The 13,467-nt window shown below is 40.9% G+C and overlaps 1 protein-coding gene across 1 annotated transcript in view; it reads right to left on the bottom strand.

Moving 5' to 3' along the window:
• CDAN1 (codanin 1) overlaps positions 1–13,467 on the bottom strand; it is a 31,724-nt gene that overhangs the window by 9,970 nt on the left and 8,287 nt on the right. The window contains exons 6-18 of the mRNA XM_063159117.1: positions 12,600–12,678; positions 12,093–12,213; positions 10,992–11,101; positions 10,202–10,291; positions 8,996–9,071; positions 6,762–6,970; positions 6,023–6,137; positions 5,076–5,219; positions 4,297–4,463; positions 3,656–3,737; positions 2,888–2,977; positions 1,783–1,837; positions 651–784 (exon numbers count right to left, since the gene is read on the bottom strand). Of these exons, the coding sequence (XP_063015187.1) occupies positions 651–784; positions 1,783–1,837; positions 2,888–2,977; positions 3,656–3,737; positions 4,297–4,463; positions 5,076–5,219; positions 6,023–6,137; positions 6,762–6,970; positions 8,996–9,071; positions 10,202–10,291; positions 10,992–11,101; positions 12,093–12,213; positions 12,600–12,678 (1,472 nt within the window). The remainder of the gene's footprint in view (positions 1–650; positions 785–1,782; positions 1,838–2,887; positions 2,978–3,655; positions 3,738–4,296; positions 4,464–5,075; positions 5,220–6,022; positions 6,138–6,761; positions 6,971–8,995; positions 9,072–10,201; positions 10,292–10,991; positions 11,102–12,092; positions 12,214–12,599; positions 12,679–13,467) is intronic.

The following is a 13,467-nucleotide window of genomic DNA, read 5'->3' on the forward strand; positions in this document are numbered from 1 at the left end:
AGAAAGCACTACAATTGATTAGAGCACTTCACCCTCCTCTCACCAGCACAGGAATGGACAGAACTACCTTCTGGAGATCTACTAAAAGACAGTTTGCCTCCACTAGAACTTTCTGCTACTGTAGCATTCATCATCCCAGAATAGTACTCCCTATTCCCTTCTAATCACTTAAAGCTTATTTTCAGGGTTTCTGAAGCTACAAAAGACCTGTAAAGGGGATTGGGGGAGTTCTGACAGTGTCTACTAGCAGTGAGTCACCACACAGAGCTTGTTTTGGGAAGAACAAGCCCTTTTAATTAGAGGCTGATAATCCTCTAGGCTCCTACGCATGTCCTTCTCTCAGTGGAAAGCATGGCTACAATCTAACCAAAACAAAGTATGAGAAACATACCAACATTTTATGGTAAAGAAGAGGGAAATAGATAAATAAGACTAGTTGTTCCAACTGTAAGAATGTTTACTGACGTTATCTGGATTTCAGCACCCACACCATATCCCAGCCACATGACTGTAACAGAAAAACAGGGAGTGAAGATACCTGACTGTTAAACACAATGTTCCCTGGCATTAAGAGACCACTGTATACCCTGCACTCACACAAGCAAATTTCTCCTGCCCCTTTCCCCCTTGTGACTCCCTAATTTCGTTACCTGCAGCTTCCGCTGCGTGACAGAAGCCTTGGGTGCTAAGGACTCTGCAGCTGTGGGAGTGATTTTCCTCATAAAACCACCATTCTTGCCTCCACTACCAGCCACAAAAGAGGCAAGTAGTTTACGCAGCTCACCTGTGCAGGAACACATGCAAAAGCAATCGTCAACCCCATAAGAAAGGAGAAAAACTAATCCCAAAACTCAAGAAAGAAACTTTCACTTCTCCAGTCCTGTTCCCAGAGCAGATTCTCTCAGCTTCTACAAAAGCAGAAGCTTCATTGAAGCAGAGGGGGCATCCCTGGCAGGGCACAGCAAGGCTCTGAAGAGGAAACTTCTGAAAAGCCCCCTAGCAGATGGGACTTGTTCAGAAGGATGAGGGAGCAGGTGTTTTTGTGCATTCCTTTTTAGCGTGGCACGCAAGAACTGTAAAGTCTACAAGGACAACAAGTTAAACAAAATTCCAAGAGACAGGAGCAAATCCTGGCAGAAAAGCTGGACAACTTATTCGCCCTTAGAAGATTTTGTGAGACAAGTTTAACATACAGTTTGTGATAGAAGTTTAACATACAGTTTCCCTACTAAGCCTCAGGAAGAAGAGCACCATCTCCCCATCTGAGACTCTATTGTCTACAGAGAGGAATTTTACCATTGGCAGACAGATCCCATGAAAAAGCTATCTCAAACAAACTGACAAAACACCAGGGCACAAAAGGATTTTTCCCCTCTGCCTGGCAGCAGAAATCTGCTCAAGGATCAAGGCATTTCTTGCAGCACAAACTCCTCTTCCTACACCTAGGATAGAAAAGCTGTGTTGTTGTAATGCTTCCTCACAGCTTGTGAGGGGTGGCTTCCCCTGTCCCTCTGGATTCAGACTCTGTGGATCAACTATCCTGACTAGGTAACCTCCCTCCCTCAGCTTTAGCAGATACTATCCACAGCTGCAGGAGCTTCTGCAATACAGCTTCTTATCAAGGTTCTTGCATATACAACGGGGACCTTACGTTGTGAAGAGGAGTAAGAAAGGTGATCCAAGGACTCAGTACCAAACAACAAATATAAACAACTGACTAAATAAAAATAAATACATACTAATATATTTTATGTATATAGTAAAAATAAGTAAAATACTCACCAAGATAGGGACAGCAGGTATAAAGTAACTGCTGATCCACCAAGGGTACAAAGTCCTGGTGAGAAAATGAAGGAAATGCTGAAAGGATACAGTACAAAATAAACAGTCTTCAAGTCAGAAATCCCATACATGCAGTCACAGGCAGGTTTCAGGGCAACCTTTCCATGAAAACAATAGCTGGATTCCAAACACACAGTAAAATAATGAACTTTGCATCCCAAGTGTTCAGTCTCCGTAACACAGAATGAGCTGCTCTTCATTTATTAGCCTAGCTCAGCCTTTGCCCCTGATCACTACCAAAGCCCAGCTGAAAGCTGCATTAAAGAAGGGAACCTGGACTGCTGCCACAGCCTCTACTCATAAGGGAGAAACCTCTCCATGGAGGAAAATAAATGAGGCACATCTGCTATGCATTACACCTCCACAAGTGCCTTCACCCATGGAACACCATGCCAGGGAGAAATGTCACTTCAGTATTAACACAGCACATGCAGGGCCATGGAAGGAACAGGAATTTCAGATCCCATCCACCAAAGAAATGTATCTTAGCATCCACACCACTTTTCCATGGAATACTATATATCCCCTTGCATGTCTAGGAATTATCTGAAACATCACACATGCCATACCCTCACCTCCTTTCCTGCTTGCTCATACCATTTTCAGTTCAGTCACCCTTCATCATGACACTGGAAAACAGGTGATCTCACAAACAGCAACCCTGCTCTACAGTCCCATCATTCTATTTCTGTTCACCATTACTTTTGCTTTATTTCTGGGAACAGCTACAGTTTTGTCAACTCACCTTGCAGGAAAATAGCATCTCATCCTCCAGCATAACTTGGCACCTGTTCTGCAAATTATTGCAGCAGATGAGATGGCTCCTGCCTGACAGAAAACCCAGAGCTACAACACAGAGTTCACAACCCATAACACAGATGCAACTGAGGCACTTGGCCAAACTGGGCACCACATCCATTGGCCTCCATATGCTCAGTGCAGCTGCCCTGAAGGCAAGTTCCTGATCAAATCTTACAGCTCCTGAGGAAGTGGTAGGTCCATCTTCCCTCACTGATTCAGAAGACATGCTGCTGCACTAACTCACCAGAGCCTGAGCAGATGTCACAGCGTCCACCACAAATCTCTCCTGCATGTCGTCAGCAGTAAAAAACAGTTCTTCAGGAACTGATGGAACCTGGAACAGAAAACCCAGCAGCTGCAACCCAAAATGAAGACAGTAACTTCCACTATTTCTGATAACAGGACAGTAAAATCTCACCACCCTGTCACCCACAAAAAATGACCCTACTAAAAATCTTCTTGCCCTGAGAACTTTCCATAAAATTAAAGACTTCTTTTAATCACAGTAACAAAAGCCACCTTTCTTATTCTCCCCATACAGCATCTTCCACATTTCCAACAGGTTCCTGCTAAGAAATTACCTTGCTTCCAACTGGAGGCACAAAAGAATTTTAAAAGTTCATCATACACCACCCCTCTATCCAATAAATTCCTCAGTAATTCAAGGCTGACAGCTAGCACACCATCTTTGTGACAAGAGCTTCCAGGTCTAACAGCAATCAGCTGTCAGTTTTCTTGCAAGGTTGCAGATTAGTAAATACAGAATGTATTTCAGATGCAATTACAATTCCTATTGGGAAAAAATTGTTGCTTCACACAATTCCACTAAAGGAAAATAATTCTCCACTAAAATACAGTTATTCTTTAAACCCCACAACAGGGTAAAAAATCCATGATAAAACAACAAACTACTGTATTGAATTGTTTTAATTCATTTCAGTACTATTTTGTATTGAGTTCTGTGCCCTGCTTTTTCTTCAGAGAAGAGTTACATGCACAGAGGAGACTCTACCTGAAAAAGCCAACCCAGAACTGCAAGGATCAGCAGCTTGTTCAGGAAACTCATCTCCTTGTCTTCAGAAAGGACCATTAACCTGCCATGCAGCAGAAGTAGCAAGACAAGAGTGTCAGTTTTCAGCAGCTCAATTTTCATTATGGAAAACATTCCCAAACCATTCACTTACCAATTACACTATCTATATACCATGAACACATTCCTTGCATGTCTGCCTTTTTTGCAGGTACCTGCATAACACCCTGTCTTAAGTTTACACTAGACAAGCCATTCTCTAGAATGTGCTTCAAATTTTCCTCATATATATAGGAAAGAAAACTAGAAAATTATTTAGGCATTGGAAACCTTGTAGGTTTAAGGTCAAAATTCAAGCTCCAGCTTGAAGGTCAATCACAGCTGCAGATGTAGAGTGATCAAGTGGTATTTAAAGATTTTGTTTACTTAATAAAAAAAACAAATTTGAATCAAGTATTAATCCACAAGTTTAGGCTGTGTTCTCTTTGCAGCTTTATGTAAGATAAACAGTATGCATGATTTGCACCCCAAAAAAAAAAGAAACCAAAAAAAAAAAAAAAAAAAACAAACAAACAAACATTCACTGAAAAGTTCTTTACAGATATATTTTCCTAAGCTCTTACCTGTATACCTGCAGCAAGAGACTAAACACTTTCCTGTAATAATCAAGGAAAGGAGCAACATGATCCACAAGGGAAAGGTACTCCACAATCCAAGGAATAGTGAGGATAGAACGTTGATCCCGAATAGATTGTCTCAGAAGCTTTAATATATCCAGTACAGGCAGGGTCTTAAAGGACAAGAGAAGTTAAACCAGCAGCTTGAAGTTATCTTCTGCTACTTATAGAAAACTTTTGTCTATATCTTGACTTTTCTTTCTAGGATTTCATCTTCTGTACTGGTGACTTCTGGCTAATGAAAACACTTTGCACATGACCAGAGGTAAAAACCAAACTATGACTGCAACCAAAGATCCCACTGGAAATTTTGAAAGCAAGGCTAAAAGCCTGACTGCGTACAAAACGGAGTCAAGGTCTATTGCTTCCATTCGGTGGCACACTGCTGGGAGATGTGTGCAAAACTAACACAATCAATTCTGGTAGCTGGATTTTACACTATCAGTACAAGTTGTCTTAGCTAGGTGAAATTTCTGGTATGACAGACCCAGATTAGCAGAAATAACAGAAGACTGACTACCTTACCACCGGCGCATTACTCCCTCTTTTCGAGATTACAGAAATTCTTTTTTCCTTTGTTCCCAACCCCAGAATATGCAGCAGGGACACAGGACCACACAACATCATCCCAGGAACACTGGCTCGCTTTGAAAGAGCATGACCACCCATAATGCTCCCTGAGCTAGAAGAAGTGCTGTCCAGCAAAAGGCAGTGCCCTTCCTTACTTGGTTTCTCAGTGCCAGCGCGGAATCCTGCAGGTCTCTGGTTGGCTGCTCCGCAGTGTGGTAGGGCAGGAAAACAAGGAAACCCAGGAACTTGGCCAGGAGTCGGAGACTCAGCAGGGCCACGGTGAAACGCTTCTTTTCATCCTAAAATGAAGAAAAGGGAGCTGAAGCTATGCTAGCCCACACTGGCAAAGCAAATGTCTATGCTAAACCTCCACTCCTTTCATCTAAAAGGGCCATATAGCTTCATCGCTGCTTTTTATAAAGGTAAGTTTCCAAAATACATATTTATCAAGTATTTTAAATTGCTTCTGTCTCCATTGCTTCACCTCTTCACAAGAGGGAATTATTCAGGAGCTTTCTAAGACAAGCAGCTGCTCAATCGTATCTATGCATTAAGAACTTTGGAGTCAATGAGAGACAGAGCTGATCTCACATTGCCTCCTTTATAGCACTACTACTCTGCAAGTCTCCATCAACCTTTGGCTGCTACTTTGCTAAAAGACTATAAGCTGTGACACCTCTGATATGCAGACCTGAGTGAAGAAACACCTGTACACCTATTAACAGATATATCTACAAATTCAATGTGACTAAAATCTTTCTATATGGAAAAGTAACAAGTAACTTATTGCTATGGGGTGCCACAATTGGATGTGGTTATTTCATTGATCTAACACAGGTTATAACAACCTAAAGAGGAGGCTTTCACTTTCACACTATTCTGCACTTATGACAGCTCTATGAAGCACCCTGAAGCATGCAGGTAAGGGGTTCAGACAAATAAGCAAATTGCAGAGTTATGACAAAACCATATGACAAAGCTCTTGTCCTGTAAAAACTGTGGTGGAAGCTCCAAGCAATTTACAATCAAGCCAGTAATTGTTTGACTACTGGAACAGCTCAGAGAAATTCCTGACAGATATGTTTGCACAAAGCAAACCTACCTGTTCCTCCATATCTGCTTCCCCATCACTGTGCTCGTGCTCCACCAGAGTAAGACCATTCAGTTCAAGTATCTTCAGGCACAGACTATCCATCAGGTGCTGATTGAACTGGTAACTTCAGCAAAAGATGATGATGAGTCAGACTGAGCTGAAAACAGCAGTAAAACCTCAACTAACACACTGCAGAATTTTGAGCTTGTCTTGTGAGTTGTAACAATCAGCAGACATACAACATAACACAATGACAGACAAGAATGCAAGAGAGAAGACTTAGGACTGGCTGACCACCTTCATTTCCACTCTTCTTTTGTACTTTTTAAGAGATGCTATGTAACAAGTCTCAGCATAAGGATAATAAAAATCAATCTGCCAAATGAGGAATCTATAAAATAACTGAATTTAAGATAAAAATTTCACATAAATTATAATTCCCCCGTGCTGTGAATTGTGAAAAACTTATTAAACAAAACAACCTGTTTTCATTCTGTACACTTTAGCTTCATGCACTATCACACATGAAGCATTTGTCCAGTCCAGTGTCCTTGCTAGGTAGCACTGCATGCCTTAGCACTGGGAAATGCTGACACCTCCAAAAAAATACTGTGGGTTTACAGCAGAAAAATCATTACCATATCATCTAGTCCCAAACTTTCTGGATAACTCCCTGCTGCAAGAGAAACATGCTGGTGCTTCCACTGCCCACACATTTCAGAGGGAACAGCAAGCCCAGGCCACTCACCTTCCAGCACTGAGGATGAAGTCCCTGAAGAATTGTTGGCACCCTGGGAATGAAGGGGGTGGACAAGGCCCTCTGATGCTCTGAGAAACAATAAATCTCTCCTGCAGCCTCTTCAGACGGCTCAGATTATCAGAGCCCAGCATATTAAGGACATCCTGGTCTGGGGTGTCTCCCCAGCTTGCACCACCACCGACAGGACCTTTGCACATCTTCAGGAGACAGAAAGAGTAGCGAGGTGGATTATTTGTAACAAGGCATCATTTCACTCCATCTCTCACCCAGCACATTATCCCTTCTTCACAAGACTGCTTTTGGAGCAATCCACGCATGGTCTTTCCTGGTGCCCAGGAACATCCAGAACAACTCTTCCCCATGCCAAAACATGCTACCCACCTTGGCCATACACAGCCTAAAGGTCTTGTGAGATGGAATTCCAACCTTACATGTCTAACTAGGGCATACCTAGCAGACTACACGTGGATATGTGGAGAGAATGCTTATCACTCTCACAATCTTAATGAACCACTCAGCAGGATCTTTAGCTCAGCCTCCAAGGATCATGATGCTGCACTACATGTTCCCAGAGCAGGTTTTCCTGAACTTCCACAGAGTTCAATAACATTTAAAAATTAATGCCCCACTGCCTCAAACACACAGATACAACTCAAGACTCAAAAAATTACAGAACTGCAGAACTGTTAAGAAGGGGTCTCTTGGATCATCTAATCCAACCCTCTTGTTCAGTCAGGGTCACCTCCTGACCTGTCAGTGAATACTACTGAGAAAAATTTCACTCTCTCTTCTTTATTCCCTCCCAGCAGGTATTTATAACAGCCCTAAGGCAACCTGGAGCCTTCTCTTCTCCAGGCTGAATATTACCAGGTCTCAGCATTTTTTCTCATACAAAAAATGTTTGGTGCCTTAATCATTTACAAAGCCCTGAGCTGGACTTGCTCTAGTAAGTCTGTATCTTTCTTTCCTTGTGCTGGTGAGCCCAAGACTGGACACAGCACATCAGACATAACCTAGCAAACACCCAGCAACAGGAAAAGCTGACTGCATATCCCTATATCTAAGCTGACTGCATATCCCTACATCTAAGTCATGATAGTTTTAATGAGAGAGAGTATAATAATAATAATAAGCAATATTTAAGAATATCTATCAAGTGAGCAAGTACTAGGTCCATTTATTCCAAACAGAGCCCATGTTCTGGGGGCACGTCCCCAAGGGAACATCTTGCTACACTTCTCTACCTTTAAATTTTCAGGCCTTGACACAAGTCCTCAGTCTCGGTTCATTTCTGCAAGAGCATCATAATCCACACAAGAGTCTGCAATCATTTCCCAGACAGACACATTGGATCCATTGAAGACACCAGTTTAGATCCACTTAGATTTTTGGCTACCCTTGTGAAATGCTGCAGTCTTCATTAAGAAGGCACAGATACAAAGGAGAAATACAGCACCTATGACTAATTAAACCCTACTGATGCAACAAGGTTAACCTTACCTCTTTCCCACAATTTCCATTAACACACCCATACAATCACACAGGTCACTGATGCAAACTCAGACTTGACACTAAAGGAATTTACAACATTCCAACAGCATGCAACTTCCTGGCAATGGGTCTGAGCTAACACTCAAGGTGGGGCTCTCTGGCTGTTTTGCTCTCCAAAAGGAGCCCACCAATAAGCCACAAGTCTACAGAGAATACAGCAAATCTTCTTCTTCATTTATCTACTTACAATGAAGTCAGATGATGCTTGAAATTGGCCAACCCCCCACCCCTCACCAAATTACAACAGCAATACTGTACCAAAAACCAGCCTGTTGACTGTTACACAGATTTTTTGCACTCATGCTGCTAACAAACACAACTAGGAACCTCTGCACTTGACAAATGCCAAAATACATCCCTAAAATTTCCAGAAACTATAACTGTACTAAAATTAGAAGGACAAAGTAATTAACCATGAAGAATGAATGCTTACAGCTCATTATGTTCTCAGCGTGCCTTATTCCTCATTTAAAGAGACTTCATTGGTAATTTATCACTGATTATTACTGAAGAAGGAAAGAAATTCCCATTCTGAAAACTTGTCTCTCCCAAAAAACGTTTCAATAGGAAAATCTCAAAGAAGCTCACAAGACATGGCTTTTTTTCTCAGGCTAAGGAAGGATCAAACCCACTTTGATGTATACAGTCATTAAACAACCCAAGAAATTTACCTGGATAAGCTGTTTCTGAAAGAGCCTGGCAAAATGGCTGTGGTTGCAGGTTGCAGACAGGTGAGCCATCATGGCCCTGTGAAGGAAAACATGATCAGATACTGACTGGAACTTTGTGGTACAAAAAACAGTGTTCTAACCTCAAACTATACCAAAAGCATTAAAAACCCTACTTTTAAGAAAGCAATCTCCAAAGGTCATTGAAAAAAAGCAATATTTTTATAACCCATTTTCCCAGGCACTGAGCCCCACCTGCTGCTGACATGGAAACAAAAATTCTCCCTGAGCACCTACAGAGCAAACACAGCTCTAGAGATAATTTTCTTATCTTTATAATGTCTAGAGCTTAAGAAAGAAAATTATCTAGAGATAATTTTCTTTCTTAAGCTCTAGACATTATTTTCTTCAATAATGTTGTTATTTAGAAAAAAGAATAAACTCATTCAGTTCCCACTCTTCCCTGCCCAAAACAGTAAGTTGAGATTTCACATATATGAATTAAGGAAACTGCAATAGTGCTACTTCTGATGCCCAAAATTTCTCAGTTTAAGCCTCAGCCTTGTTTTGCTCTTGTGGTGAAATGCCACCTACATACACATTACTTAAGAAGGCTGGTGGTTGAGATTAACACAGAAACCCACAAGGCAACTGCTTTCAATGCTATAATAGTTTCTTTATATATACTGCATTTTGATAAAGCAATAAAGGAATAGTCTGCTCTCCACAGAAAGACACACAGTTGTCTTGTTTTCAGAGCCAATGCACTAGACCCCCTGAAATAATTAGAAGAGTGAACAGCTGCTGAACATATAATACACTTCTCCTCACTTAAGAGGAGCCTGACATGGAAAACATGATATGCACACACAAGTGTATATAAAAACAATGTTCAGACAATACACTGGTTTTGAGAGTAAACCAGTGTACTGTCTGAACATTTCTGTGATTATGAAAGGGAAAGATCAACATCAGGATTGAACAAATTATGCCTCTGCCACTTATGGCTTGTTTCTTTAAGGTAAAGGTTGATGCCTTTCAATGCAGAAGCAAGTGTACATGGGCAGCTTTTTCCAAGCAGCCCACAGCACCCTGCAGAGTAGTGCAGAAGATCAGGCAGGACATGGAACTAAGGATGCCAAGTGCAGCATGATTCACCAGCAATTCAGCTACATTAAAGAGATAGCTGAAGTTGCTTAAGACTCCTACCTGATCTTGTTGCCCAGAACTCTTTCAAAGTCCCAGCCAGTTTTCTCATTGTTATCCTCCCATTCACGCAGAAGTTCATAAAATATATCCCTGTGAACCAAGATATTTAAGGGAATGAATTCCCACTCTTCAAAGTTTGAAGCAACAACAGAGCATTAATTGTTCCAAAGCTTCCCAGCAAGAATCTACCTCAGATTAAGTAACTCCAGCCTCCAATCATTCAGATACCTTTGAAAAACTCATAAATGTTAGCAGTACTTCAGTGAGTTTCCATTTTCCATGTCTTTGACAGCAAGTGCTTAAGCTTGTTATGCCCAATCTATGATGGAATGACCAAAACAGCCATTACCAGACAGACATAGTGAAGACTGAGAGGCAGCAAAGAATAAGCCACATGTAGTAATACCTATGAGAAAAAGAAAAGCACCAAGACAACTTGTCATTCTGCCCTCACCCTGTCGCTGCAAGCATGGAGGGAGGCAGCAGGAAGAATAAAAGCATACCAGATATATATGCAGAAGCAATCCAGTAGGGTGACACACTGTACTGGCATTATCAGAAGTCTCAATAACTCCTGAAGAATTAGGCTGTTCTTCTCTAAAGACATTAACCATTTAGTTCCTGCAGTCAATACGGACAAAGACTTTTTTTCATTTAATTAGAGAAAAAAATTCAATATTTTTTTCTACAGCATGTAGCATACATGAGACATTCTTAATATCTTTTAGTCACAATCATGCAAAGGTTATACCCTTGAGCATTCAGTAGAAGAACAGTAGAAGAAACTTACCTTTGTTTCTTAAATATGTGAAATGCTCTGTCACTGGGAAAGTTCGAGCGATTATCAGTTTCTGGCTGAAAAGAAACAGACTGTACAGAGCATGGCAGCAGGAGAGACACCTGTTAAAAATATAAAGGCAGTCACTGAGCTAATGGAAGTCTCTAAATGATCTGAGACCAAGAAAAAGAGCAGGGAAGAGGCAGGTTAGGAAACAAGTATCACTAGCTGAGTTGTTACTACATGTTACTTCCCAATTGCTAATTACTAGCAAACATCAACTTTTACAATCTACACTAGGCTACAGAGGCAGAATCACTCAACATTAAGAGAGAAAGTATCTGGTCCCCTTAAATCTCTGCTGACCAGATTGCAACCAGTATTGATACAGTACCACAAACAGTTGAAATATACCTTCAGTATAGAGCTTGAGAAAATTCAGGATCCTGGCTGGCAATTTCTGTTACCTTACTCTTTCTCCTTACTGTTCTTCAAGTAACAAGACCTTTATTTAAACTTTAACAACTTTAAAGCTCAGCTACTGACAAGTCCCAATCTCAGTACACTGTCCTTTCTTTGATAACAGTAATTTCCATTTTTAAAAGATGGATGAAATGAGATACAAAATACATTTCTACCATGCAATTCCCACCAACCAAACTGGTTCCCTAACCCAGTTGATTACACAAGGGAACCATTTTTCCCAGTCTGGATTGTCTCCTGTGAAATGCTGTTTGCCTAAAGAGTCCATATGTATGAAAAAAATCCAAATCTTTGAAACTACCTTCTGATATTGCACCTAACTAATCATTCTCCTGGGATCCATGTTTATTAGAGAATTTCAAAAGCAAAATTTGACCCTGTCAAAGTCTCTGGCTGAGGTCAGGGCCTGGGGCACAACAGGCTAGCCAGCAGTGATTCACAGCCAACAATCACTGGACCCAGCAACTCACTCACCCACTGACAAGGAAAAAAGTACTTTTAGGCAGTTTCTAAAGACAACACAAGAAGATGAAATAGAAAGAATGAGATTTAACATCAAAGCCATTGAAAATAAAGGAACAACAACACAGAGGCTTGAAGCAATGTCACTTGGGGTCTGCCAAATTTTACCTTAGCTGTGCTGCTTTCATAAGCCTGCCTGAGCCTCTTGTGCAAGGTGGGAGAAAACGATGCAATCCGCTCATTTTCGGCCAAAAGCTTCAGCATGCCCTTTTCTAAATGGGAAATAATTCTGCCAAGATAATGGGCATAAAGCTCAGAGAGACAGACAGACATAAAAACACATGAGCAGTTCTAAAGAAATGTTTATGTTTACATGTTATGATGCTGCCAAGAAAAGAGTTCTAAAGGACATGTACCAGCAGGAAATCCTACTGGTATCTGTATTTGTTATCATTCTCATCTCACGACTCTCCAGTTCTTGCACAATTACAACAAAGTTCAGGGGACACATCAGTGCAAGGAAACCCACAGCCATCCAAATCCAGGTCAAGCTGTATGTTTTGAAAAATTAACAACTCTGTGCCTTTAACTGGTAAAGTTCTACAACCCAAGCACATTTGCTTAATCCCACACACAACTGCAGACACAAGCAGATGAAAAAAGAATTCAACTCACTCATATTGATAATCCAAGACTTGAACAGCAAAATAAACACAGTTGTGCACACTTTCAAAATGCTGTCTCCCTGACACATCTGAGAGGAAAAAAAGAAACATAAGACAACAGTACCTTTTACCATTTACAACTAAAGGATTAGCTTTTAAGGAAAGTATGAACTGACATATCCAAAACTAATCTCCCAGACTCCTATTCAATTTTCAGAAGTTCCCATTCCCTATCCCTCCTATACTAAAGGCAATTGAAGTGTTTAATGCTGTATGGGAAAGACTTTTTCTCACTGTTCTGAACAACAATAAGGAGATACAGGACCAGAAAAGTAGAACAACTAAAAACAATTATGAAATGGTGTTCCCATAGCTGAAGATTTCATGTTCCTAATCTCAGCCCTAAGAAATAAAGAGTAGCAAAACAAAGGTCGATCAAATTGAGGCATGTGGGGTGGAGGAGGGTGTGGTGGGTCTCATCCTAAAGCCACTCTTTTGGTTGTACTATCCATATCAAAGTACTAATTGCATCAAGCTTAAAGCTGAATTTGCCAAAAACCAAATGCAACAATTCAGCTGGATCCTATGCACTCAGATCCAAACCTGAAGCTTCATAAACACAGAGCAGGTCAACAGCACATTTGAGTTGTACAATCAATAGAGAAGCAACCCAAGCACATTTGTCCTTCCCTCTAAAAGTCAGTGATAGAAGTAGCTACAGCAAATCCAGCACAATAACAGAAAACTAGATTCAAACTAGCTAGCAACCCCACTCTATCATACTGTGGAAGCACTTCCCATACATGCATGACTTTTGTCAGCATCTCAGATGAGTCCCACAGTGGTAATAAGGCATTTTTATGCAATTTAAGAATAAC

Source organism: Melospiza melodia, chromosome 6, assembly GCF_035770615.1.
Source record: "Melospiza melodia melodia isolate bMelMel2 chromosome 6, bMelMel2.pri, whole genome shotgun sequence".
In the NCBI taxonomy this organism is placed as follows: domain Eukaryota; kingdom Metazoa; phylum Chordata; class Aves; order Passeriformes; family Passerellidae; genus Melospiza; species Melospiza melodia.